Source organism: Eucalyptus grandis, chromosome 3 (assembly GCF_016545825.1).
Source record: "Eucalyptus grandis isolate ANBG69807.140 chromosome 3, ASM1654582v1, whole genome shotgun sequence".
Lineage (NCBI taxonomy): Eukaryota > Viridiplantae > Streptophyta > Magnoliopsida > Myrtales > Myrtaceae > Eucalyptus > Eucalyptus grandis.
Window position 1 is genome coordinate 6,526,940 of NC_052614.1, and position 22,252 is coordinate 6,549,191.

Genomic DNA, 22,252 nt, shown 5'->3' on the forward strand with positions numbered 1-22,252 from the left:
AAAATTTTTGATAGTATTAAATCAAAAAATTATATATCATCCCCCAAGCTCGCATGCACTTCCATTTCACCCTCTCGTCACTATCGGTGCTCGGGGAAGGGGTGGTTTGGGCGTGACAGAATTAACTGCACGTTCACGTCGCCATCACAAGCACAAACTGGATGAACAAAAGTAAAAACCCTGCAAACCGTTAAAATCTCATCCGATGGCCAAGCGAGGGTGAAACCCCAAATCAATACGTTCGTCAATTATCACGTATCATTTAATATAATAATTTAATGATAAAATTTAACGAAAGTTAATAAATTATGAATTTATTATAAATATACTAATTTAATTTTTTTGTGATGAAAAAAATTAACCTAAATAAATTTGTTATGAATATAATTATTTTAAATTTTCTATATTCCCTAAGCTCGCATGCGCTTCCATTTTACATTCACCCTCTCGTCACTTGCATTATGAAATTTTATTTTTTAGTCAATCCTACTCTATTCTTATTCTAAGTATTATTCTCAAATTTTTATCTTACCTTCAAAGTATAAGACTCGAAACTTATATTTAAAATTAAATCGTACTTATTATTTGGATTCGAATCTCCCCCTCCTCTTTTTTATGTCGAGGGGGCAGTGGTTGCGTCATGAATTTAATTAACTACACCTTCACGTCGCCATCAGCAGAAGCCCAATCAGCAAAATTCACAACGAACAAAATCGGAAAATCCCCGAAACCATTTTCCCGAATTTCCCGTCCGCGCTTATGCTTGCTTGCTGCCCCTCCCTCCTCCGCACCTCCGCCCCCGCCGCCGCCCCGAGATGGCGCGCGCCCTGCTGCGCGCCGCCTTCCCTTCACCGCCGCCGCCCCCTCCCCCTCCCTCCGCCCCTCCTCCTCCGCCCTGCGCTCCCGGACCGCCCGCCTCGGCGGGGCGGCGCCGGCGCCGGCGCCATCGTCGCTGTTCGGGAATAGAGTCGGGGTTTTTCTGGCGGGGGATGAGGAGCGGCGGCAGTTGGCGGGCGGTTGCGGCAGGGTTTGGGCGTCGCAGAGAGGGTACAGGAAGGTGAGGAGGAGGACTGGGAAGAGCAAGGAGAGGGAGCTCGAGCTCAACGTCAGCATTTGCATCGAGGAGGACTTACCCGATGATCCTGAAATTCTGGTACTTTTTGCAAATGCCAGTGTTGGTTTTGTAGAGTTCAATCGCCATTTTAGATTCAATTTTTGGCTTCTGAAGGTTGACCCTCAGTCAAAGATTGGAACTTTAATTACTCGAGCCAGAAACTGATTGATTATGATGCGCATTATGTCGTTTAGAAGTTCAATTAGCTTACCTTTTCTATGGAAGGGGAATGGATGAAGTGGTCGAACTAATATGTTTAGATAGTGTCCCGTATTGGATACTGGTCAAAGTGATGAGTTATTTCTTTACTTATTTTTGCTTTTATCATTGATGTAACATCCATATTTCTGTGTTTTGAGGGACATTCTTCTTTCGCATTGCACTGGAGCAGTCCATTAGCATATTCCAGAGAATCATTTTCATCTTTTTCATTTGCATTTTTCAGAGTATTGCAGAACTTCTACGTCTAAATGTTCCAATGGCAATGAAACTAGCATTTGATGGCTTGAATGATGCAACTTACCAAACAAGAGACACTGCTATAGAAGATGTTGGTGGATTCCAAAGCGTGGAGTTGTCTGTACTACTTTGCAATGACGACTTTATTCGGAAGTTGAACAAGGAATGGAGGGATGAGGACCATGCCACTGATGTTCTCTCTATGTCACAACACGTCCCAGGGCTTAAGCTCCCTATAGTAAGAATGGCGCTTTATTTGCCAGATAAGTTGCCTCGATGAATGGATGCTTGACATATTTCCATCAATTACAGCTTATGCTTGGTGACATTGTAATTTCTGTTGAGACTGCTGCAAGGCAAGCAGAGGAAAGAGGCCACACTCTTCTCGATGAGATACGAATCCTAATGGTTAGTGTGGACAATTTAACCCATCTTTTTTCTGCTCTTTCCTCCTTGGGTTAGATAATAGATGAGGTGGGGAAGGCTAAAAGAAATGAATGATGATGAGACTCGATCCAAGTTACTTGTGAATGTTGGCATCTACCAATTAGACCATCTCCCTTCCTCTCTTAACCCATTCTTTCTTTTCCTCCTCTGACGGAAGTCTTTATTGTTCTTAAATCGGTTATTTGATCTACCTTGCTTCAAAGTAGCATAACTTCAGTTTTATTTCCAATGGAGTATGTTAGATTGAGCAAAGTCCAACATCTCACTCGGTTAGAAATTGAGTTTTAGCCTTGATTTTATATGGAGAGGAGGGTATGATGAAAACTGCCTTGCCATAAGAATGATTTTGAAGTTCAATGAACAGGATAAAAGCGATGCGATTTTCCATTTTCATTCCTTCTCTTTTTAGTTGGGAGATTGTAAGCATAGGGTGTCTATTTAATGTGTTCACTTATAGACACTTTTAGAAAAATAAGATGCACTTGGACAACATATACGGATCCCCTCAACCCGGTGAATTGTGGGGAAGAGTGCACCAATGAGGGGAGATGTGTTAAATATAGACCTTGCCTTGCAATTTCGCAGGTTCATGGACTGTTGCATCTTCTGGGTTTTGATCATGAGCTGAGCGAAGAGGCAGAAGCAGAAATGGAGAAGGAAGAGGAACTTCTTCTGAAAAGCCTTGGTTGGAAAGGAAAAGGATTAATTCAAAGTGCATATGACACTAAGACTGACACAGATCCACATGCTGAGAATCCAGATGGTAATTTAACCACTCAATTATGTGATAACCTAGTTACCTGTCTTAATATGTTGCATTGGGATGTAAATTGGTCTTGCTTCCCATCTTAGTTTAAGGCAAAGGCAATCTTACAGATGATTTGCCAAAAGACAGGAAAAGAGAAGGCAGTTTTCGCTTTTACAAACCAAAATTCAGCTATATCTTCTGCGACATGGATGGTGAGACAGCCCTTCTGTGTTCTCTACTTCTCCCTTCTTCTGTGAATATAGCTTGTGAAGGTATCTTTGACAAATTTTGCTAGGCACACTGCTTAACAGTGAATGTCGGATATCTTTAACAAATGCAAAAGCTCTGAAGGAGGCCTTGTCAAGGGGTGTCAAAGTGGTTATAGCGACTGGAAAGGTGCGAACGTAATAGAGTTTGGCATTAACTTTTGTCATTTGTTTGAAATAACAGTAGTATGCATGCAATAGCCCCTGCTACTAAGATGATACATTTTTTTAATTTTATAATATGAAGATACTATTTCAAATTGATTCATCCTTTTCTTCTTTTGTGAGTTTGGAAACCCTTCCTGTGATTTGTTGGTTATTGGATCTCAATCTGACCTTTGTGATCAGGCACGTCCATCAGTCATAAATATACTGAAGACGGTAGACTTAGCTGGTAAAGATGGGGTCATTTCTCAGTCTACTCCCGGTGTCTTCTTACAGGTTAACATCTATTTGTGTTTTGGCCTTTGAGTCCTAGCTTTACAGATACATATAAATAGGTTTATAAGAAGAATGGTTTGTTATTGCTGACACTTTCACGTATCTTGTTTCCTTGTCCTTCTACAATTGCAGGGATTGCTTGTTTATGGTAGACAGGGACGAGAAATTTATAGAAGAAATTTAGATCCTGATGTGTGCCGAGAGGTATCTCCTATGGTGCTTCATTTGTTCGTTGAAAAGATGGTTCTTTCATTGACAATATAAAAGCATCTGAGTACTGATATACAGTTATAAGAGAAATCAATTGGAGCAGAACTGGTGCTAATGTTCTACTTGATTTTTTCGTTCCCAAGAATTTGTTGACTATAATGTTTCATCATTTTTAGCTATGACCACTTGCATCATCTTGTTATTGTCTGTTAATCTACCATAGAGATGTCACTCATAGTTACATTGCAGGCGTTTATATACTCTCGAGAGCATGGAATTCCACTTGTTGCGTTCTGTGAGGATCGTTGCTTGACACTATTTGAACACCCTCTTGTCGACTCAGTGCATACAATATACCGTGAACCAAAGGTGGTGGCTTTGAGATTCTTTTTCATCATGCCTGAAGATTGGTTGTCCCAGCATATGATAAATCTTATGTCTGCAGGCGGAGATCATGCCTTCAATTGAGGATCTCCTGGCTGCTGCAGATATACAGGTACAGTGTTACACTTAGAAAGATAGCAACTGGCATATATGGTCTGACCATTTTACTGATGCACTAAGATCAATTCAACATCAAAAACCCCTTATTACATCACCAATACTCTTAGCTGAAACTGCCCGAAAAGCTCCAATCAAATTTCTGTGTCCATTTATCAAATTTTAGCCCCAAAGTACTTTTTTTTGTTGACAAGTACTATTCTCAGCCAGAACCATACTTGCGGACCTCTTTACTGTCCTATGAGGGCCACCTCTTCTCTTACTTGTCAACCTGAGATGCATCCTGTATCTGCCTATTTTATGGTATTTTGCAGAAAATGATTTTTTTGGATACCACTGAGGGCGTGGCAACAAATTTGCGGCCATATTGGTCAGAAGCTACTGGAGCTCGTGCTAATGTGGTCCAAGCTGTGCCTGATATGCTGGAGATTGTCCCTCCGGGAACCTCTAAAGGGAGTGGGGTCAAACTGCTGCTTGATCATTTAGGAGTTGCTCCCAAAGAGGTAGATTTCCACTCACAAAATCTTTTTCCTTGGATTTTTCTTCTTTCTTTCTTCGGAGTTTTTGGTTGCTACCCTAGCCATTTACTAAAGATATTGTAGGGGTAAATGATTTATAGATTTGATCTGTGGCCTAAAGTTCTCAAAGACTTTTTCAGGATGAAGATTTTACCTTTTGCTTCTTTATTATAACTACCAGTTGTACGAGGAGGAGGCCAATTGTCTCGATCAAAGAGGAAAGGAGCCTCTAAATTCTACTAGCAAAATTTAAGTAGCGAAAAATTTTGTGGGTAATTGGAAGTTAACTTAAGATCCATATGCAGTGGAGAAAAATCTGAAAGTGTCTATCAAGAAGCTTACCAAACATAAAGCATAGTTGCAAGGATAGTTTGATTGGGGAACTTGTTTTTGTCTTGTTGTGTCACCGAGAAAAAAGTTGTTTTCCTCTTGCGTGTGCAATGAGATTGCAAATAGGTCCTCATGTAGGCATCTTATCACTTTACTAACAATGCTCTCTCAGGTAATGGCTATTGGTGATGGGGAAAATGACATAGAGATGCTTGAGTTGGCGTCTCTTGGCATTGCCCTTAGTAATGGATCAGAGAAAACCAAGGCCGTGGCGAACCTAATTGGTGTTAGCAATGATGAAGATGGTGTGGCTGATGCAATCTATCGCTATGCTTTCTGAGGCTCGAACAGAAGTTATTAAAGTTTGAAGACAGAAGTTGACAGGTCTACATTTGACAGCGCAAGATACTGCCCCCAATTTTCCCCCAGTTGATCATACGAACCATTCCTGAGGAACAGAGAAGCGTTCAATAGCGCACGAGATAAATTGAACATTTCCAACTAAATTAGGGTCTCATAATTTTCGGGCATTTTTCAAACTAGTTCATGACTTCATGGGGATTCTTAATTTGTTAGGGTTATTCTCTGTAACCTAATCCTTATGCCATTCTTTCTGGCCCTTGTTGCCAGTTGAATTCTTCAATGGACTTTGAAGTTCGACAGAATAATGATATGGCTTTCTCATTATAGCCGGACAAGGATCCCCTGCCCCATTTGGATGAATCATTGATACATTAGTTGTCATAACCATCTTTATTCAATAATGATATGGTTTGAATAAACGAGGCCTCCAATTAAGACACCAACGGGGATAGAGGATATCATCTCATTATAGCACGGGGTTATTCACAAAGAGAGTTGTGCATGACTTGGAGACTCCTAGTCCGATGATATTTTCAGACGAATGTTTTCCCTAGAACCCAGCAGTAAATTAAATCTTCATTGCCCCTTAATTTTCAGTTGCCTCTGACTGGAAAAAGGGATGAAATAGAACTTAAACAATCTGTTCGGACTTAACGAATTAAACATTAATTGTAGGGTTTCTTTCATGAACACAAACCAATGTACTAGATGCCATGTACCCACTGTTATCAATTTCAATTTGATTTTCACTAGCAGAAGTGTTCTATTACAGGCTTCAGGGTACGATAAAACAAGAAGAAATCCAGGTTATAAAATTTGTTATTATTATGAATAAAGCAAAAGTTCTCGTCCGCCACCGGACTGCAACTTTGATTCACAATTACGAGATGCAGTAGAAAGAGCTTGCGACCATGTGTGTGCACGCAAATGCACCCGCGCCTCCCGCGCGCGCGAGCGAGAGAGAGAGAGAGAGAGAGAGAGAGAGAGATAGCTTCCATGTGGAAAAATAAGCTTTCGGAGTGCAAAATCAACATTGCACAGAAATTCACCGTGCAAATCACCCAAAAATTGATTCTTTCCCCGCTTAAGTGTGGCTGCCCTATGTTATTACAGTCTGGCCAGAAGAAAACACTCCCAGTACATAGCAACAGATACTCATGAGCTTCCCAAGAGCAAGTTGCACCATCTTTTGATTAACACAAGCACCAGGGTTTAACAAACCATCACATCTAGAGTTGTCTCGCTCTCAGGTTGTTTTGTCGTACTGTGTATTTCTCCTTGCACACTCTAGGATCGTCTTATCAGCAGTGATGAAGTAGGCAGCAATTGAAGCTGTCAATCCAAAGATAAGACTTTCAGTTTTTCGAAACACAAAACATTCATTCATCCATATTTAGCTTCACATGATACAGAGTATTGGGCACTGAACTATATATATTTATATATTTCAGATGCCTTGGTAAAGTAAATTCAGGAATACCTGCCGATATGATGAGTGCCTGTGCAGTATAATTTAGGTTCGCCTTTGCCCAAGGAACCATTCGGCAAGCAGCCAACTGAAAATTTGAAGTAAGTCGCACATATATCAACACTAGTAACAATGATTAAGCCTAACAGGAGCTGAAGGAAGGAATACACAAAAGGAGCTTAAATAGTTCTAGGCCATCGGCACATTCTCGACATAAATTGAGAATGAACATCAACACTCGAGGGATGAAATAAGTGTTAGTACCACATGCTTATATGTGATGATTTGATTGTTTACATGACCAATTGATGAAGCAACATGCAACAATGCAGAATTTAGTTTCTCCCCACGGAAGCATCTTTAAGCTAGTACAAAATTTTCAAAATAAAAGGACAATAATTCAGCCAAATGAAATTTCCTATCAACAAAGTAGTTGAATTGATAGCGCATATATCATTGATTAAAGCAAGGATCTTTAGAAACCCAAGTTTCAGGTTCAAAAATCAAAATGAACAACCTCAAACTTGGCTTGTAAAAGCACCAATATATCAGGCATTTGAAATAAAGAGGCTCCACAACAGATTATAAAAAATAAGCAATAGCGATAGCAAAGTGAATCCGGCTGTTCCTCGCAGCCATTTTGCTCCAACTTTATGTTAACACAAGCTACAAAACTTGGACAGTGACTTTCCTTTTCACCCGAGTTTATGCGATACATCATAAACAAGTTAAGCAAATCCTAAATCACCAAGTCAATACATGCCAAATCTTCATTCTTAGATGCAAGTTGAGCTTAAAATTGAGAAGTACTTCAGCTTTTCAGACATATATTTCCACAAAGAAGTCGGTCAATCGGCAACTGAAGAGCGCATCATACACAAACATCCAGACATTCAACATTCAAGAAACATCTCAGTGCTTATAACCGGCAATTAACCAATCAAAACAACGCCCACCCCACAAAAATTTTTTTTTCCTAGCAACCATATAGCACAAAAGACCTCCACAGTTCACGCGTAAAATCATAGCCGAACACGACCCTATCCGAAACCATCTCAATAGATCTCCACATTTCACGCGTAAAACCATAGTCAAGATAATTGCATCCATTACCGTAGGCACGGCGCTGGCGACGCACGCGATCGCAGCTGCCTTCGCTCCAGCACGGACGCCCTCTGCACATCAAAAGGATCCAACGCGATCCGAAACCACCGCCGTCGCATCAAAACCGAACCAAATCAGCGACCACATTCAACGAGATACAGAGACATAACCACGTCCTAAAAAGCAAAAGCAGCGCTTCGAAACAGAGCGAGATCAACAGGACAAACCGGTTCGACCGGCCTCGATTGCATCCGTGACCGCGAGTTTTCGCAATCGATCCTCCGACCGAATCGAATCAAATCAAATCAATTCGAAAATGGAATCGGGGAGAGAGAGAGAGAGAGAGAGAGACCTTGAGTGCAATTTCGAGCGGCTTGGATCCTCCGCTCTTCGGCCGGAGAAGCGATCGGGAACGGATTCGTCCTCCGGCCGTTGGCCCAGAAATCTCTCATCTCCGATGGGATCCCCATGCTCCGTTTCCTCTTCCCGAAACAAGCTTGCCGCGACCGACCAGGGAAATTAAAGAGACTGCGAGACAAAAACGAGTGAGGAATGGAAGTGCGTTTTTGTTTTGCCTCCTCTTCTACGAGAGGGACAATGTCAAATCTTATTTGGAGACAACGACAAGAATAGTCCCTCAATTTTTGCTAAATACGAAATGCATTCCTTGTATTTTTAATTTATTCGATTCATGAATTATAGCTCAATATATAAAATAGTAATAAATAATATTAAATATTTTCATATAATTAAATAATTATGTTGAATATATAAAAAAAATTCAATGACTACATTAAATAAGTTAAAAAATTTAGAGATTATATTATATATTGAGCTAAGTTTTTTTTTCCTTTTGTCAGGCATTAGGTCACAATTTAAAATCTACAAATTAAGTCAAACTTCGAAAACTATTTATGTGATTCTCTTCAATCTAAAACTGAAAAATCAAAATCGCTTTTTATGCTCTCCTCCACTCCCCCTCCCACACCTTTCTTTGAAGTGTTGACCCTTTCCCTCTCACATATTCTTCTCCTTTTTCCTCAAGCCTATCGAATAAAAAATACGCAAAATTTAACGCACATAATGCGAAAAACTATGATTCTTACCTAGGGGCGCATTTAATAACGTTCCCATTTCCTTTTTTTGTTTTATTCTCAAAACAGAAATAAAACAAAAATCCTTTTTGTATAGGTTTTTGTTCCTAAGAACAAATTTATTCCTAATAATAAATTTGGAATAAAAATAAAAAATAATCGAGAACAACTCAAGTATTAAGCATTTTTTTTTTTTAACTTTTCTTTCATTTTTTTCTTCCTCCTCTTCTTCCCCTAGCTAGTTGTTGTTGGCCTCCAGCCGAGGGTGCCCCAGCTTTGTAGTGGTCGACCAAGGCACAACAAGGCTCCCCCGAGGTCGGTGACCTCATCGGCTCCCGTTTGGCAGATCACTAGCCGGCCATGATTGAGGCTAGTGATTAGCTAGAGGAAGAAAAAAAAGAAAAAAAAAGAAATAAAAAGGAGAAAAATGTAACAAAGTTATTTAAAAATTAAAAGAAATTATAAATTATAAAAATATTTAAGAGTCATATCAAACATGTTTTTATTTCGATAATAGAAATTTTGTACAATTATTAAATGCATTCTTCTATTTAAAAACTTGTCTAAGGAACAAAGATAGAAAAAATTGTTTCTAAAGAAAAATTATTCTCAGAAATAGAAATGTTACCATATGATGGCTATAGCCACGAGCTCCAATCAAGGGTCATTATCTCGAGTTTTCCAATTAGAAAAGATCTAGCTGCTAGGGTTGCCTCGAGCTTCTAAGTTTTAGTGACCATGGCTGCGACCTCAAATTGACGATCATGGCCACGAGTTTGAACTTGAACAAACATGGTGGCTACGTGTTTAAAACTTAAACTTACTGTTATGGTAATCGTTATGATCTCTCTGCCTCCTTTTATCTTTTCTTTTGTGTTTTGATTTGGTGTCATAAGGTGTTGAGAGAATTCTAGCATGACATGTATATTTTGGCATTTATTTTAGCAATCAAGCAATCCATCTCAGCAAAAACTGACCGACAAGAGAAGTATAATGGAAGGACTAATGGTAACTTTTTTTAAAAGTAAGGGGAGCTTTTGAAAAAAAAAAAAATAGAAACACAATTTTGATTTTCGAGTAAAAGTAAAAGATCAATAATGAGCCTACCCTTTTATAAAATTCTCTCTTTCCTTATATAAGTTTGCTAGCAAACTCCATATCTTGGCCAATTATTCACAGACTCTCGACCTGATGGTTTATTGAGTACTCTTGATGAGAAAGTTGAAGATTACAAGTTCGATTCACCAATCTATCATCCATTTAAACAGTCTTGATTTCTCGACAAAAATTGAGCAACGAACTTATCCAGTGGGCTATTGATATTATGTTGACATCTTAAACCAAACATTATAGAAGTGAATGAAGCAGATTTCGTCCAAAAAGAGGGAGGAGACTGACTCCCGAGTGTTTACTCAAATTTCTTTAGGTTTAGCGCTGGGCTAGATCGAAACTTAACTTCCAATTCAAATTCAAAGTACATATGAAACTATGTTATTGCAAAACAATCTTTTTCATGATTGATACGCTACTTTCGAATTTACCCACGTGTCCATGTGAAGTGACTCGGGTTTTCCTTCAAGAGACCGGCAGAATGTTCGTATGTAGCTAGTCAGACGATACGGCGCGTCTCTTTTGACATGCTCATATCGCATGCCAAAGCAAAATTTAACTCACCCCTTATTTTTTATTTAATTAATGGGTTATTTTTTAACTGATAGAATTGCGAAACACTAATGACTTTAATGAATTAAAATAATGACTTCAGTGAAGGGTTAATACCCTAAAAAACCTCAAACCGATACACCTGCGATAAATTTACCTCAAATTATTTTTTTGACCACCAAAAACCCCAAACTGATATATCTTTGACAAATTTATCCCAAACTAGTACACTTGCGACAAATTTACCCTCTATTAGTTTTCGTTAAATTTTACTGTCAAATTATTAAGTTAAATAACACGTGACAGTTGATTGGTATACCAATTTGAGATTTTACGTTCCATTTTTCACAGTTTACAATTTTTGTGATTTTTTTGTGATATTAATTCAATTTAGCGAATGGTATATTTATTACAAATTTACCAATTTTGGGTTTTTTGCAGTCGAATAAATTAATTTGAGGTAAATTTATCATAAATGTATAAATTTATGGTTTTTTTAATGATCACTCGGGGTAAATTAGTCACAGGTATACCAATTTAGAATTTTTCATGATCAAAAAGATATTTTATGATAAATTTGTTATAGATGTACCAAGTTTGGAATTTTTCAAAGTATTAACCCCTTTAATGAATTAGCATACTAGCGTACAACCACAACAAATTAGAATGAAATATATTTATTATGACACATTTATTATAAACTTTTTCTTCTGATATAAAAAACCCCAAATTTCTATGACATTTTACTTTTCATCAAGATTTTGTTATATAATTTTTCATTTGAGTTACAAAAATTCTATGTCGATACCCTTTACTTTCTAGCGACAATGTAAACAAATAGGAAATGATTTTCCCTCAATGATCTGTTTTAAAATGAGGTTTTGGTGGCATTTTCTCTCAAGTTAATAGAGTCTTGCTGACAAGCGATAGGAAATGCTTTCTCGTGCATGAGGGTACTTCTTCTTTACATAATCCTTATCAGTAAGTAGTTCCATTCGTATGACCAATAGCTTTTTTTCATCTTTGGGTAGAACACCAACTTAAGACAGAAAGGTTCATCAAACAAAGACAGCCATAAATATCTCCACTCGGATAACAAACACCTTGTACTCGGAGGTTCCCATGTCCCCAAACAAGAAACTGCATCACCTGCAACAACTCCAACCTCATTTAGACACACGCAAGCCCAGTATATTCAGAAAGAAAGGGGAAGAAGCGACAACTTTTTCAATACAAAAACAGGGAAGAACCAAAAAAATCCCATGATGCATTGCCGACATGCCTAAAAACCCTGATCGACTAGATAGTCTCCAAGCCTCTCGACAATCATGTTGCATTGACCAGGAGTCATAGGCTCATCATATATGCCAATGATCAAGGCCATAGTTGTCTTCTTGATGGTAACGCCTCCAGGGCCCTGAGATCGCATATGGACTTAGTGATGCGAAGGAGCAAGGGGTGGAAGAAGTATAAAGTACAAACAGAGCAGCGATAGGAGATCCCATCAGTGCAAGAGATGGCAGAGAATAGTTCACTTGCTTAGTTCAGAAGATCGAAAAGTCAGAGACGAGAACTTCATCATGCATAGGCAACCATTAAAGAAAAGTTCGTCAAGCAAAATTTACACATTCCAAATTAAGAGGCGACATTTGGTAATGGTTCAGGGGTGTCAACGGTTCGGTTCGGTTCGGTTTGGTTTTTGAAAAACCGAGCCGAACCGAACAATTAAAAACCGAACCGAACCAAACCGTTAGGAAAACTTCCAAACCAAACTGAATGAGACCCGAACGAATATGAACCGAACCGAAATTTCGGTTCGGTTTAGTTTTTCGGTTTTTGGTTTTCAACTTTTAGTTTTCGGTTTTTGCATTTGTTTTTTTTTTCGTTTTTTTTTTTCTGTTGTATTTCCAAGAAATAAGCTTTTATCGGTTTTTTGGTTCGGTTCGGTTCGGTTAACCGATAAAAAAAATTTCGGTTTTTAATGAGAACCAAACCAAATGAAAACCAAACAAAAAAACCGAATTTTTCGGTTCAGTTCGGTTCGGTTTTAGATTCGGTTTTTGACACCCATAATGGTTCTAGTAAAACCAGAAACCTCTTAGGCCTCACAAAAAGGGAACTTAGAACGATCATCCATCATCAACAGAAGATTGAGGGCGAAATCCATCACATGCAAGATTTGCACTTTGACACAATTATTATTAAATTCAGCAAGAGAATAACTATGATGAACTGTTAAACATATTATGACCATCACACAATCCATCCAAGTGATATCCCTCATTGCGACTTGGAAGCAGGGCAACAAGTTGAAACCGATATAAAGGAAGAAGCAATGTTTCCAATCACATAACACTGAAAAGGATAGGCATCCCATGTGATGCCTCAATGAAAAACCTACCTTCTTGCCACGGATAACAGCATTAGGTTCACCTTGGATCACCATGTACTTTGTTCCACCAAGGTACAACCCAGTCGGCGCAAGCGTCCCGGGCTCGTCAAAGTCACGCATTATTCCAGTTATCTCTTCAGGCTTAAACTGCACAGCAACACACAGCCACAAAAGTTATACTCATAGTTCCAATAAGAACAGGTGGATTACAGAAATGAAAAGGTAAAGCGCAATCACATCAATACTGTCCAATCTACAGTCCTCTTGTTTGACTAGATTGCTTAATGTAAAAGAAGATTATAACCTGATAAAACTTATTTATGATAATAATGCTTTTCATAAATCTTTAATGCTCACAAACTGAACACATGGAATATACATAGTAGCCAATGTGTTGATACATGCAATGCTTCTTCATTGGCAGGAAGTATTATCTACTTGAGCAACATGTGCAACACGAGTGGAATGGCAAAAATCAATACTTTTATCAAGATAAGACAGCTTCAAACCTATACTCCTTGAAGACCAAGAGAATGCACGATCAGTAAGTGAGAACAATTCACACGGTCTCTAATTCCGGTCTCGTAATTGATGCTAACATAACATCTTTCTGATTGTTCATCAGATAGACAAGGAAATCTAAACCTTTAGCGTTCGCACAAGCGCATGCATGCCAAACGATAAATCCTGCCGATTGCCACTCACTAATCAGATAAGATGACGCGACTCTGACAGAATGCACCACCAATCTTCAGTCTAATTCTTTGAAGCAACTAAACTATACCTCCGACCTTTCTCCTTTAAGACAGTTAGATTTCCTTGTGTCCTAGAAAGCTAATCTTAAAACATGTATCACCGGATCTAGTAAGTATAATCCACTGCTCTTGGTGATTCGCGTAAGATTCTTATCACGATGCGGATTCAAACAGTATCGACCACGACACAATGCCAAATCATCATCGTCTCCCCAAGCTTCCACATGGATGTCGAGAGCGTCGACACAACTCCAAAGGAACTACACCGCACAGACACGGGCCACTGATCCGATCAAGTCCAACTACAGACATGCCTGAACTCCATCACTCCCACCTCACCAGTCCCAGCCGAATCCGATGCGCATAACCGACCGAATCACAACCATACTAGCACAACAGATCTTGCATCCCCGCCCATTTCAACACTTAATTCCCACCAAAAAAAGAAAAAAAGAAACGAAAACTCGTTGAACAAAAGCAACAACCGCCGAAATCACACAGACTAATGCGACATCCAGTAACCGATCGGAGACTCCACCGCCACCTCAAGGAAGCAAACAGAATCAACATTCGATCGACGGATCCCGAAACGAGAAAGTCGCGGCGGCGAGAGAGAGAGAGAGAGAGGATGAACCTGGGGGAAGCTGGAGCTCTGCGCCCAGACGCTGCCGTCGTGGCCGATGATGGCGGCGGCGGCGAGGTGGTTGCCTTCGATCTCGCACATCAAGTGCTCGTCGACGTACTGCTGCCACGACATCTTCGCCCGTCCGTCACTTCGCGATCGATCGAAGGGGGGTGGGTGTGGTCGATTGAGCTGAAATGCGAGAGCGCAGGAGGAATGGGAAGGGAACGGGGGGGAAGATTCAAGATATAGCGGAGGAAAAGGGATTGCGTTAGAATTAAGCTTCGCAAGTTCGCGCGTGGGCGGGCGAGCGCGTGGGGGTGATTACTGAACGGGGGAGCTCGCGGGATTCAACATCTCCAGCGTGGATTATTCTAAGGTGCTGCTCTGTCTTCCTTCTTTTTTTCCCGGGCGGGACCCACTCCGACCTTTCAAAAGGCGTTTAAGAAATTATTTAGCTATCTTTTAAGATGATAATTGCTCCACCATTTCTTTTTCTTGAAAAAATAAAAGGAAAAAAAGGAAAATGGTGAAAGCGCGCCCAATTTCATTAGAATCACTGAACCGGAACGACTTTCCTTGGAAAGCAAATTACAGCGATGTCTTCTCAGGAAAAAGGAGCGAATTCTATTATTTTAAAATCCAAAAAGATTTCGCATTGATAACTTGAAAAATGATAATTTATTTCTTAATCATTTATGGTATGGTACTATACCTTTTTATAAGCCCATCTAATTAACTAAATTCAAATAAATCAATTTTTCTTCAACTGAAAATATGCAAATGGGGATGTGATTGCTTGCATGTGGGTAATGCTTCTGGCGCATGTGCATCAGTCCTCCACAAAAAGGAAAAAAGCAGACAGGAATTAATCATAGCAAGGGATTGGAACGATAGATCTTAAAAGAATTAGGCTTTATTTGTTTCGAGAAAAATATTTTCCTCATTTCTCAATGTTCCATTCGCTTGGAAAAATAAGACATAGGAAAATATTTTCTAATTAACAGTAAACATTTGTTTAAATTTAGAAAACTGGTTTCTCTTTAGAAATTGAAAATTATTTTTCAAAGTATGACTATATATCAGCATTCGAATTGAAACAAAAACCCCAACCCTATTTTCTAAGGGTGTGCAAAAGAATGAGGACCCGCCCGAAATCGGTGGTTCTTAAGAAAACCGATCCAGTTCCCGGTTCCAATTTATGGGAACCGGTCCGGTTCTCGGTTCCAATTTATGGGAACCCGTGGGTATCGGTCCGGTTCTTGATTCCATGGACGGATCCGCCCACCCACTCACTCGAACCGGACTAGTTATATTATAACAATATATTAATCTTTAATATTAAAAATATTCGAAATTAGTAAACTTAAAATTTAGAGCTACAATTATCATCTTGTTTCAATTCACTACTTTCCTACTCCATCTCGTCTTTCTTAATTCAAAATCTCCCCAAGCTCTCTCTTCCTCTCTCATTCATCTCCAGATTTACTCATCTTCATTCGAGTCCTAGTCCGAATTTGGCGAAACATTGAGTTGATTCTCTTTTTCTCCCTCAAACCTAAACTCTCTCTCCACGTTGCTGCCACCTCTGCATTCACCATCACTATCGTACTCTTCATTGTTGGGCTCGTGCAACTTCTACCTCCCCTCTTCCTCCCCCATCATCTAGCTTCTCCCCATCATCCTCATCTTTGGGGACGGGCAAATTCTAGGTCTAAGAACAACTCATCGTCCTCGTTGTCCTCCTCATTGTCGATCTCGAGGAAGGAGTGGGAGATGATGGAGGCGGTGGTGAAGATGGTGGTGGTGGCCGGGACAGAAGTGGAGCAAGGGTCGCAACCGCTGCCACCACGAACACCACTGCGACGCTAGTATTTGAGAAGAGTAAAGCTACCATGGTCGGGAGAGTCAAAATAAGCAAGTGTGGGAGGGCGAAAAGGGGAAGGCATAGAAGTTGGACCGATTCTATGGATCCACCCAAAAACCGGACCACGGTCCGATTCGGTTCCTAGGTGAATTCATGTAACTAGCGGACAGTTGCCAGTTCCAATTTTTCGGAATTGGTTCTTAGCGAGTGGCTCCCATTTCTAGTTCGAGAACCACCTGTTTGGACCATGCACACCCCTACTATTTCCTAATCTCGTGGATCTGGTCTTCGGAGCTTAGGCCAATTCCATTGAAGTTAGGCTCACGAACCTAGTGTCAATGCTCAAATCCTAGCGCTTTATGCTTAGGTGCATTAAGCCAATTGCCAATGCCTTATCCTTGATGCCTTGTTTGGCCAAATTTAGGACTCTAGTGCTCGTACCACTTACTGCCACCAATTAGTGACACTAGTTACTAGCACCTAAATAGTGTATGGGTGTATTTGGTTTAGCATTTTGAAAATCCATTGAAAAGATGCAAAACAATTTAGCCTAAAGAATTTTGAGTAAATACAAAAATCGTTTGGTAAATTATGCTTTGAGAAACAATTTTGAGAGAAATGTTGTTTGGTGAAAAACATATTTGAAAAGCCTTTTGAATGAGTAATATTAGTTTATAAATTTTTATTTGTCTAAAATTGAAAAAAAATATGTACAACTTTTTAAGTATAAAATTTGATAATAATGCTAAAAAAAATTAAAAAATATATAAATACAAAAAAAATCAAATATATATAATTTAAAAGAAAATACTAAACCCTTCACCACGTTGACAATGAGCCAAATGTAGTGCCAACAGCTATCGATCGAGGTCGCCTAAGGTTGGGTGACCTCTAATGGCCCTCGCCCCCACCAGAGGTGGCCCGAGGCAAGGGTCACATGCCTCCTGGGTCACCTGAAGTCATATAACCTCCGGCGGCCCTCACTAGGATTGTGCAACCCCCATCGGAGGTCAAGCGACCTTGATCAACAATCATCGACACTAAATCTGGCTCACTAATGGCCATAACCCTTTATCAAACTAGTGAAGAGTTAGTCTTTTTTATTATATATATATATATATATATATATATATTTGATTTTTAGTATTTAAAAAAATAATGAGGGCGAAATCAAAAATTTGAAGAACGAGTGATTATAGTTTTGGAAAGAAAAAAAAAAAAAGTTTCAACATTTGACCAAATCCTGAAAAGCTCAATGCTAATTCCTATTAGCATCAAACTTTCAACTTTCCTAATTTTAGCTTTCAGTGAAAGCCACTTCAAAATAGTTGCCAAACAATCCAACATTTCTAAAGGCTTTCGAGGCCGAAAATCCCTTCAAGATGATCCACACGCCCTATATCTTTGGAAAAATCAAACAACTGAACATATTTTACATCTTTTTTTTAGTCTTAGACAAACATTAGAAAATATTACTATTTTCCTAAAATATGTCTTCCAAAAAAGATTCAGAAATGTTATCTCATTCAATAGGCAAAACCGTCCATACAGATAAAAAAAAAACAAATATATATTTATTTATATATTGGGTTCTACACAGGAATTATATACAATTGATCCTATTGCAATAGAGATTTCAGTTAATTATTTATCATTTTATAAATCAAGGAGCTGATTTAATTTGCTGTCAATTTTTTTATGGGCAAATGTCATTGTCCTTTGTCTACACTACTCTGTATGTGTGTGTGTGTGAGAGAGAGAGAGAGACAGAGCTTATTCCAAGTTGAAGTTCCTTAAAACCACCGATGTTACAAAGCATGCTGCAAAAAAAGCAGGAAAGATGTAAAGAATTAGATCTATTGATTACTGACTTAAGCCTAGTCTCTTACAAAAAGATTTTGTTTCCCCTGCTGATGCTATTTTCTACGTAGAAGAAAGCAGTAATTCACTATCGCTTTCCAAGCTACCAGAAAGAAAGATCATCCGTCCAACCGGTAGCTTCTTCCACTAAAAGCCGTCCCAGTGGATCTCTCTGGTTCCGAGCGAACTCTTGCCGGCTGTCCCAACCGCAATCTTGCAACAAGCTTGTGTCTGCTCCAGGTCAAGGAGCTCACCATCACAGGGATTAGAGTCATATGCCAAAGTCCAATCTCTAGTTTTCAGACAGAATCAGAACATATTGCATAAACTAGAACTTTTATGATGCAAGTTTAAAACAAGACATTTCCGATTAAACAAGTAATGGGCCGATTACAATCACATTTTACCTTTCGCATGCATTATGATATCTAACCACAGAAGCAGACATAAAATCTAATCATTTTGTTGAATTATCTAAAAGAGCAAAATAAACACATTTTGACATTTACCAGTGACGATGTCTTGTCAGAGAAACTTTGCTCAAGAAAATATGAGGACAGAGATCAAGGAACCTTCAATATGGTTCGAACTCCAGATGACATACACAATAAATGCATGCAATGTACCAGTACTGCAATCGCCAGTTATAATCACCCTAACCAACCTCAAACCATTAAAAATGCACTGGATTATGCATGGCCCTTTTTCTGTTTGCAGCTAGAGGATGTTTGACAGACATAGGGGTGCTATCAGATGGTGACTAATAATGCTCTTTGGAAAGCCAGATATTTGTGTTAAAGGAAGAAGTCCCAAAATACCTATAAAACTTATTTCTGGCTACCTTTTCTTCCTAATTAAATATGATGCAAACAAAAGGATACACCCATCTTGGAGTCCTTAGTATGTCCTTCCCACCAGCAAGAGGATGCAGCACGGTCAGGAAGTAATAGAGATGTCCAGCAACGATCCCAAGAAGGTCTGGTAATAAAGGTGAACCGAATATAACATCCAATGCAAGCATTGCCCAAGGTAGGTAAAAGGCCTGCAGAACAAAGCAAAACAAATCCTCTTATTCCATACCAAGGGACCGACGTACTGATGATTGAAGTGATACAGCAGTGAAAAATTAGCCATTTTTACGGAAGATGAAAACCTACCTTCAGAGCTACCAGTCCGTAAATGCTAACTTGCGCATTTGGAAACTCTCTACTCCATACGTACAAAAGCATGAAAACCAAGGAAACCCCTAGGAAGGGAGTCCACAGCATAGGGATGGCTGCTAAAACCTAAAAGCACAAATTAATTACAAAAAAAAAATCATGAATCGCCCATTTAACTGGTCTAAACCAAGAATCACAACAACTGTTTATTAAAGAGAATGCAGACCAGTAAGGAGAATGCCCCAAAAATCATCATCCATAGGAAATCTGCTGTTCGCCTGTCAAATGGGCCCTTCTCAAGTTGAACTCCATATCTGGCTCTGCAACAGTAAAAGATAGCAGTCTACATGATCACACAGCACACAAATAGGTTTCAAGTGGCAGTTCTCCAACTAGCCTAAATTACCAAAACAATAAATATCTATTTCTGCTGGTATGATGTGACTTATCAGCCTATAATGCTAGATAATAACTCCATAAATCCTTAATGGAGCATACACATGCATCATGAGTAATGTAGGAGGTACAACAATTTACAAGGTACATTTTTATAGATAATCTATGAGGTACTTACATCATCAACAGACGAATTCCAAAATTAACAGAGAACTTCCCTAGGAAAAAGAAATTAGTGACAAGCCTCCAGACCTGCAAAATGAATAAAATGTCTGTCAGATATTCTACTTCAACCTGAGAAACAAATACAAGTGGAAACAGTATGTCAAAATCAACATTACAGCAAAGATAGAAAAGAAAGACACAAAGGAAAAAATTGTAATGGTGAGTAAATAATTGGAGATGAAGATATAGACACACTTCATAAGGGACTCTTAGAAACCAGGCATCTCCTAAACATCTAATTAAAAACAAAATCATCAGACCATAAGATAAGCATCTTATGGTAATTCCTTCCATGTTTATAAAGTGGTGGTGTCTGTCTCACTTGATTTAAGAAACTCTGGATACTCTCAATCCTTAAAAGCGAGCAGGCTGTTTATGGGTAGGCAATAGCCAGAACCTTCCTGCTAAAAGTCAGAAACTAACTTCAGAGTAACAGATTGTTGTCTCTGCTAAAAAAAAGTCAGAACATAACTTCAGTGAACTAGACTGTTTCTCAAGAAAAAAAAAATGATGATGAAGGTGCTGAGATCCTTGGGCATACAAAACTGGTGCATGATGTGGCTACAATTATGGCAAATATGGTATAAACATGAAAAGTTTACGGGCAGATGTATCTAAGAAAATTGTGCAACAAAATAATTGCATTAATAAAATATACGAAGAAGAATGGAATTCATTCAGACATAACCCACACCTGGAATTGTTTGAATATTGGTGCATACAGTAATGCAACGTAGTAAGGATCGAACAATCCCAAATGAAATGCCGCTGTCGTTGCTACACATATGGTTCCAAAAGCTTTGCTTATTGGCGGAAGAGAATTGTAGAATCTGAAACATATGCAGAAAGATATATAACATGTTCGTCCAAGACACTGGTCAAAATCCGACAAAGAAATAATCCACTCAAAACTAGTGCAATTTTGTCGATATTTTAAAATCCAACAACAACAATAGTGAACCATAACATCTCGGCATTAGTAATCTAGAATAGAACTGAGCAGCTCTATCCTTAGGTCCAAACAACGAGAGATAAATATTAGTGTACTTGTTGTCCCAGAACAGAGAGCCCAATGATACGAATATCGGGACAAGCTCCTAATTTCATGAACTTGGGTACTAAAATGACAGTGCAGCCAAATTTTCCTAAACATAGCATCCATCACAACAATTTTTCCGAATTTCTTGCAGCTCCCCAGACATTACTCCCAGGTAATCCCATGAGAAAAGTAGTGTTCCACAAGACAACGCCATCAGCAAACAAGAAGACCTGTATGCATACCAGAAATGGTATTCATTGCCTATTCCTTAACGCCATTGAACAGGACCTAGCCCTATCCTAACACTTTCAACATGCAGATTCCTAGGAATTTCCTACGCCTACCTCTGCTTCACAGAAAATCCATCCAAGCACTACCGGGATTTTTTCCTATCAAATCCTATATGCAATCAAATTCTCTTGTTGGCCTTCAAGAAGCCTAAATATCGAAATAAACCGCAGGACCTTCCAAAGCAACGATGCGAACATTCTCAGTTAATTCTCAAGCAGGACCCAGTGATCCGCCATTTTTCCCCATTCGAAGCTCCCAAAATCAATTTTTTTCAACGGATTCCAGTTAAAGAAACAGGAAAAACAGCCATGAAACGGCGTGATACTCGAGTTGCAAGCACCCAGATGCAGATGCGGACGAATGCAATGATATACTGCGAGCTCGACGTGCTGCGCGAAGAAAAGGAGGAGGACATGGAGAGAGAGAGATTACTCTGACGGAGACGACATTTGAGCGAATTGAGAATCCGATTCCGGCGACCTTCCGATTCCGGCGGCCTTCCGATTCCGCTTCCAGGGCTTTCTTGGAGGAGGAGGAGGAGGAGCACTTGGAAAAAGCGAGGACGTTTCGATATGAATTTATCAAATCTCGTCTGGAAAATTTAATATGACTTGTCGCGGAAATGATGTGTGACGGACCAATCACATTCTGCTTAGTAGGCATGGACACGTTGTTATTACGATTTCTTTTTTCTTTTTCTTTTCTTTACCCTTTTTTTTTTTTTTTGGCGGCGCCTCCTGGAATTAAAAAGAATTAGCGCGAACCTTCTGCGCAAAGTTCAATCAGGGGTCGTCTATCGTCGACTTAGGACCATAAAATACAATCCTTCCTAGGAAGTCTTTACTTGTATCTTTTCAAAAAATTATTAAAGAAAATCACCAAGTGTTATGCTTTTATAACTGACATTCCATTTGTAATGA

General features: G+C 39.2%; 4 protein-coding genes across 4 annotated transcripts; 1 reads left to right on the forward strand and 3 right to left on the reverse strand.

Moving 5' to 3' along the window:
* Positions 1-640: 640 nt before the first annotated feature.
* LOC104438955 (endoribonuclease YBEY, chloroplastic) lies at positions 641-5,732 on the forward strand. The gene is made up of 12 exons (XM_010052096.3): positions 641-1,153; positions 1,560-1,811; positions 1,886-1,981; positions 2,606-2,783; positions 2,897-2,980; positions 3,064-3,164; positions 3,383-3,475; positions 3,608-3,679; positions 3,935-4,054; positions 4,131-4,181; positions 4,501-4,689; positions 5,207-5,732. Exons 1-12 carry the CDS (start codon positions 641-643, stop codon positions 5,372-5,374), a joined length of 1,917 nt encoding a protein of 638 aa, XP_010050398.3. The 3' UTR covers positions 5,375-5,732.
* A 662-nt stretch (positions 5,733-6,394) lies between these two features.
* On the reverse strand, positions 6,395-8,570 carry LOC104436267 (early nodulin-93). The gene is made up of 4 exons (XM_010048991.3): positions 8,322-8,570; positions 7,979-8,040; positions 6,878-6,953; positions 6,395-6,729 (listed from the first exon to the last, which is right to left on the reverse strand). Exons 1-4 carry the CDS (start codon positions 8,437-8,439, stop codon positions 6,644-6,646), a joined length of 342 nt encoding a protein of 113 aa, XP_010047293.2. The 5' UTR covers positions 8,440-8,570; the 3' UTR covers positions 6,395-6,643.
* Positions 8,571-11,700: 3,130 nt separating this feature from the next.
* LOC104436268 (profilin) lies at positions 11,701-14,723 on the reverse strand. The gene is made up of 3 exons (XM_010048994.3): positions 14,507-14,723; positions 13,127-13,264; positions 11,701-12,142 (listed from the first exon to the last, which is right to left on the reverse strand). The coding sequence occupies exons 1-3, from the start codon at positions 14,627-14,629 to the stop codon at positions 12,008-12,010; spliced, it is 396 nt and encodes a 131-aa protein (XP_010047296.1). The 5' UTR covers positions 14,630-14,723; the 3' UTR covers positions 11,701-12,007.
* Positions 14,724-18,134: 3,411 nt separating this feature from the next.
* Positions 18,135-21,945, reverse strand: LOC104436269 (derlin-1). The gene is made up of 7 exons (XM_010048995.2): positions 21,765-21,945; positions 20,697-20,832; positions 19,956-20,029; positions 19,608-19,701; positions 19,379-19,507; positions 19,103-19,263; positions 18,135-18,452 (listed from the first exon to the last, which is right to left on the reverse strand). Exons 1-7 carry the CDS (start codon positions 21,779-21,781, stop codon positions 18,341-18,343), a joined length of 723 nt encoding a protein of 240 aa, XP_010047297.2. The 5' UTR covers positions 21,782-21,945; the 3' UTR covers positions 18,135-18,340.
* Between the last annotated feature and the right edge of the window lie 307 nt (positions 21,946-22,252).

Bases quoted from the DNA above. Each gene is read 5' to 3' on its own strand.
- LOC104438955 (XM_010052096.3), top strand. From the start codon at position 641: ATGAATTTAATTAACTACACCTTCACGTCGCCATCAGCAGAAGCCCAA. The intron at 1,812-1,885 runs GTAAGAATGGCG...CATCAATTACAG, and splicing joins CAGGGCTTAAGCTCCCTATA to CTTATGCTTGGTGACATTGT. The intron at 4,182-4,500 runs GTACAGTGTTAC...GGTATTTTGCAG, and splicing joins TGGCTGCTGCAGATATACAG to AAAATGATTTTTTTGGATAC.
- LOC104436267 (XM_010048991.3), bottom strand. From the start codon at position 8,439: ATGGGGATCCCATCGGAGATGAGAGATTTCTGGGCCAACGGCCGGAGG. The intron at 8,041-8,321 runs GTCTCTCTCTCT...TTTGATGTGCAG, and splicing joins CGCTCGAAATTGCACTCAAG to AGGGCGTCCGTGCTGGAGCG. The intron at 6,730-6,877 runs GTATTCCTGAAT...TTGGATTGACAG, and splicing joins GGCACTCATCATATCGGCAG to CTTCAATTGCTGCCTACTTC.
- LOC104436268 (XM_010048994.3), bottom strand. From the start codon at position 14,629: ATGTCGTGGCAGCAGTACGTCGACGAGCACTTGATGTGCGAGATCGAA. The intron at 13,265-14,506 runs GTTCATCCTCTC...GTTGCTGTGCAG, and splicing joins AGAGCTCCAGCTTCCCCCAG to TTTAAGCCTGAAGAGATAAC. The intron at 12,143-13,126 runs GTAGGTTTTTCA...ATGCGATCTCAG, and splicing joins CTGTTATCCGTGGCAAGAAG to GGCCCTGGAGGCGTTACCAT.
- LOC104436269 (XM_010048995.2), bottom strand. The intron at 19,508-19,607 runs GTCTGCATTCTC...TTGTGCTTTTAG, and splicing joins TTGGGGCATTCTCCTTACTG to GTTTTAGCAGCCATCCCTAT. The intron at 18,453-19,102 runs GTATCCTTTTGT...GACCTGGAGCAG, and splicing joins CTAAGGACTCCAAGATGGGT to ACACAAGCTTGTTGCAAGAT.